Source organism: Arachis duranensis, chromosome 7 (assembly GCF_000817695.3).
Source record: "Arachis duranensis cultivar V14167 chromosome 7, aradu.V14167.gnm2.J7QH, whole genome shotgun sequence".
NCBI classification, from domain to species: Eukaryota; Viridiplantae; Streptophyta; class Magnoliopsida; order Fabales; family Fabaceae; genus Arachis; species Arachis duranensis.
Window position 1 is genome coordinate 5398621 of NC_029778.3, and position 4172 is coordinate 5402792.

A 4172-nucleotide genomic window follows, 5' to 3' on the forward strand; every position below is an offset into this window, starting at 1 on the left:
GTCTGTAAAGTTATTAAGAAGGGATGATATAATGTTCAGATTTCAGAACTTAATATGTAAATCAAAATAAAAGATGAGGTGCTAGGTTAGGTTTATGTAAAATTGAAGAGAGCGTAGAAATGGGTTTGAAGAAGGAAGAGGAAAGAAAATGAAAATGGCATCGGAGAGAGATAGAGAACATCCATAATGCTACAGCCACTAAAACATGTAACCAAACGCAGATCCCTCTTCTCTTCTTTTCTCATTCACATCAACAACCTTTCTTCCTTTTCTTCTTCTTCTTCATCTTCTTCTTCTCATAACTGCCACACCGTCTTAAGAAAAATAAACCAAAACGACTTCGCATCCTCCGTCAAGGACTGGTTCAACACGCGCGACCCACTCATCACCCGAATCTTTCAGATTCTTTCTTCGACGGACTCTTCCTCCGACGCCGCCCTCGACGCCTCTCTCGCCGCCCTAACACTCCCCCGTCTCGACGAGTCCTTCGTCCTCACCGTACTCCACCATGGCACCGCCGCTGCCCACGTCTACCCCTGCCTCCGCTTCTTCGATTGGGCCGGCCGCCAGCCCGGCTTCCACCACACTCGCGGCACCTTCTCCGCCATCTTCCGAATTCTCGCACGCAACAGATCAATGTCAACCATCATCGAGTTCCTCCGAACCTTCCGCCGCCGTGGCCCCGCCTTCTATCTCCGTGCGCGGTTCAACGATACTCTTGTCATTGGATATGCTATTGCGGGTAAGCCTGAGATTGCACTCCAACTATTTGGTAAAATGCGGTTTAATGGTTTGGACTTGGATACCTTTGGTTACCATGTGCTTTTGAATGCCCTTGTTGAGAAGAGTTATTTCTATGCTGTTGATGACATTGTTAGGCAGATAAGGATGAAGGGTTTTGAGAATCGGTATACCAATGCGCTTGTTATGAAGAGTTTGTGCAAGCAGGGGAGGTTGGATGAGGCTGAAGGGTTTTTGTTTTCCTTAGTGGATGGTGGTAAGAAGCTTCATGGCTCCGAGGTCAGTGTTCTTGTCCGTGCTTTATGTGGGAGCAATAGGTTTGATCATGCTGTTAAGTTGGTTAGAGAGTTTGGGGATTCGGGCCTGGTGCCGTTGGATCATGCTTATGGGGTTTGGATAAGGGGCCTTGTGCAAGGTGGCCGGTTAGATGAGGCCTTGGAATTTTTCAAACAGAAGAAGGAAGATAAAGGGTACATTCCTGGTTTGGCGAGGTACAACGTGTTGATTTACAGGCTCTTGAGGGAGGACAGGCTCGACGAGGTGTATGATTTGTTCATGGACATGTATGAGACTGCTGTTCCACCTAACACAGTTACCATGAATGCTGTGCTGTGCTTCTTTTGCAAGAAAGGGATGGTGGATGATGCTCTTGATTTGTTCAAGTCGAGGTCAGAGTTTATGCTGTCCCCAAATCATATGGCTTATAAGTACTTGATACTTACTTTGTGTTGGGACGGAAACGCCAAGGAAGCATTTAGTGTGTTGAAGAGCTCAATTGATCACCGTTTTATTCCAGATAGACGGACCTTTACTAGGCTTGCCAATGTTCTGTGTAGAGAGTGCATGATTGATGAGATGAAAGAGTTGCTCCATCTTGCCTTAGAATGGAAAATTATGCCTATTGCTTCCACGTATGATAACTTTATAACGGCACTGTGCCGGGCGGGAAGAGTGGAAGATAGTTATTTGAATAGGGGAGATATTGCTGCTCGTCTTCTCGTTGAAATGAAGGAGAAGGGTCATAAAGTGACACCGGCTCTATGTAGAGTTGTTCTTTGTTGTTTACTTCAGATGGACAATTCAAGATCTCGGTTTTCCAGTTTGTTCGAGATGCTGTCTCATAATGATCGTCAACATTATATTTATGATTGTTTCATTGATGCAGCTGGGCATGCCAAGCAGGCTGAGTTGGCTTGGAAAGTGTTTGAGTTGATGCAGAGGAATGGCATTCAGCCCACTTCATCTTCTCTAAGTCTTATGTTGAAAGCTTATTTGAAAAGTGGAAGGACTACTGATGCTCTTGTCTTCTTTAATAATGTTTGGTCTCGTGGATTGGCGACTAAAAAGTTATATAATTGCTTTGTTATTTTTCTCTGCAAGAGCAAGAATCCTGAACCTGCGTATGAGTTCTTCCTCAAAATGTTAGAAGACGGTTTAAATCCAAGCATTGAATGCTATGAAATTCTTGTACAGGAGCTTTGTTCATCGGAAAGATATCACGAGGCAGTGAATCTTGTTGATAAGTATGAGAAAAAGGGACGTCGAATAACCTCTTTTCTCGGTAACATACTTCTTTATCAATCTATGTTTTCACCGGAAGTTTACAATGCCTGTGTTCGTTTAAGAGGAGTTAAAGAGGAGGGAAAAACTGATTGGTCAATGCTTAGCTTTGTGGTTGGTGCATTTCGTCGTCATCATAGAGTTAGCCATGTTGAGGACTTGGAGAAATTAATCGCAAAGTGCTTTCCACTTGACATTTACACTTACAATTTGTTGTTGAGAAAAGCATGGAAGACTGATAAGGAGCAGGCTTGTCAGTTGTTTGAAAGGATGTGTCAAAGGGGCTTTGAGCCCAACCAGTGGATTTATAGCACCATGGTTGATGGTTTCAAAAGGCATGGGATGAGAGACAAGGCTGAGAGGTGGTTTCAAGAAAGTAAAAGGATATTCTCCAACAGAGAAACCAGAATGCTCATTTAAGGAACAATTGATCAGTATGCGTTAGATATCCAAAATGGTCCACCCAATTTTTGTAAGGATATTTTTTAGAATTGCATTTTTGTCAAAAGAAAAAAGTTATCTTGGATGCGTTGGATTTAGTTTTTTTTTCTCCGTATCATTTACTAATATTACATCCTGTGCAATCCTTTTATGTTGACTATTCCTCTCCCCCACCAAAAAAAAACATTCTTTTTATGTGTGGAAGCAATAGGAAATAAAATAGTTTCCACATTGTGTTATTTATCAGTTATCACATTAGATTTACATAAGCTGTGATATTTGATTTAACTTCATTTTTATCTGATACTGTTTTTTTTGCAAGTTTGATGTATTGCATCTTAACCTCATTTGATGGTAATAGTCATTGCCCAAGAAATAAAAAATCAAATATGATACAAACTTGAAGCTTCAGATAGGGGATTGGTGTTCCCTCATTAATCTGCAACGTCTTCATTGCATCCATATTTGAGCATAAGCTATATTGGTTTATCTTCATTTGATAATAATTCTCTCTTCTACTGGCTCTTATTTTGGTTTGTAGAAGAATTAATCTGTCCTTTTTACCTTGGTTTCTTTAATGATTGTGTGCTTGACTCCCTTCCTTATTTAGAATTTGCACTTGTAGTCATATTTTAGTTCTTACATCTGGTTGCCATTCATCAAAGCTTTCCTCATATTTCATCAAATGATTAGCCTCAAAATTTTCAAAAACAGGAATCAAGTATGTTGATCTCTGGGTGGCCTCTTTTATTCTTTTCATGAACATATTTGCTAGCTCCAAACTAGTAAATTATTATGAGAGCTTAGTATCTATATTTGTCAGGGATCATACAAGTTTATATATACTCTTCTTAGAACTCATTTTGCTAGAAACTTGATACTTAGAAATACAGATTGAAAGCCAATGTTGTAAGAGTAGTTTGGGAGAGCTTTTCGTATAAGGTCTACTGCTTAGTGCCAAAAAGAATCTAATTGAAAACTCAACAAACTGATATTGTTGAAAGAAACTGAGAGACGAGAAGAAAAAGAAAGGAGGAAGAAGAAAACGCAGGGTGGAGGATGAATATAGAGTCCAGCGGTTGATGGGGAGACGTTACTTGAGAAGTGTTTCAAAATTTCAAATTGGAGAAAATGAAACACACTGGATTTTGCAAAACGTTGAACTATTGCATCTTTTTCTCTGGTGTTTGCACTGCCAAAATTCATGGAGTCATGGTTCAAAGGATCTAAGCTTCATATATTTGAAGATGTTGACAAAGCTGCTTTGAGGTTTTTTTTTTTATTTTTTTGGGTGATATGAAAGTGAAAGAATTGAAAAAGAATGCTGAAAATAAGCGCACTTGATTGTTTTCATCATTAGGTGGCTACTGGCTAAGATTAGACTATTGTTTTTGTATCATCAGAAAATCATGGAACCTTAGAAAGTTGGT

The 4172-nt window shown here is 40.0% G+C and overlaps 1 protein-coding gene across 1 annotated transcript; it reads left to right on the forward strand.

The window, feature by feature from the left end:
- Nucleotides 1-46: 46 nt before the first annotated feature.
- On the forward strand, nt 47-3644 carry LOC107496678 (pentatricopeptide repeat-containing protein At1g71210, mitochondrial-like). The gene has a single exon (XM_016117990.3). It carries the CDS (start codon nt 187-189, stop codon nt 2719-2721), a length of 2535 nt encoding a protein of 844 aa, XP_015973476.1. The 5' UTR covers nt 47-186; the 3' UTR covers nt 2722-3644.
- Nucleotides 3645-4172: the final 528 nt, after the last annotated feature.

Coding starts and splice junctions, on each gene's coding strand:
- LOC107496678 (XM_016117990.3), top strand. CDS start 187: ATGCTACAGCCACTAAAACATGTAACCAAACGCAGATCCCTCTTCTCT.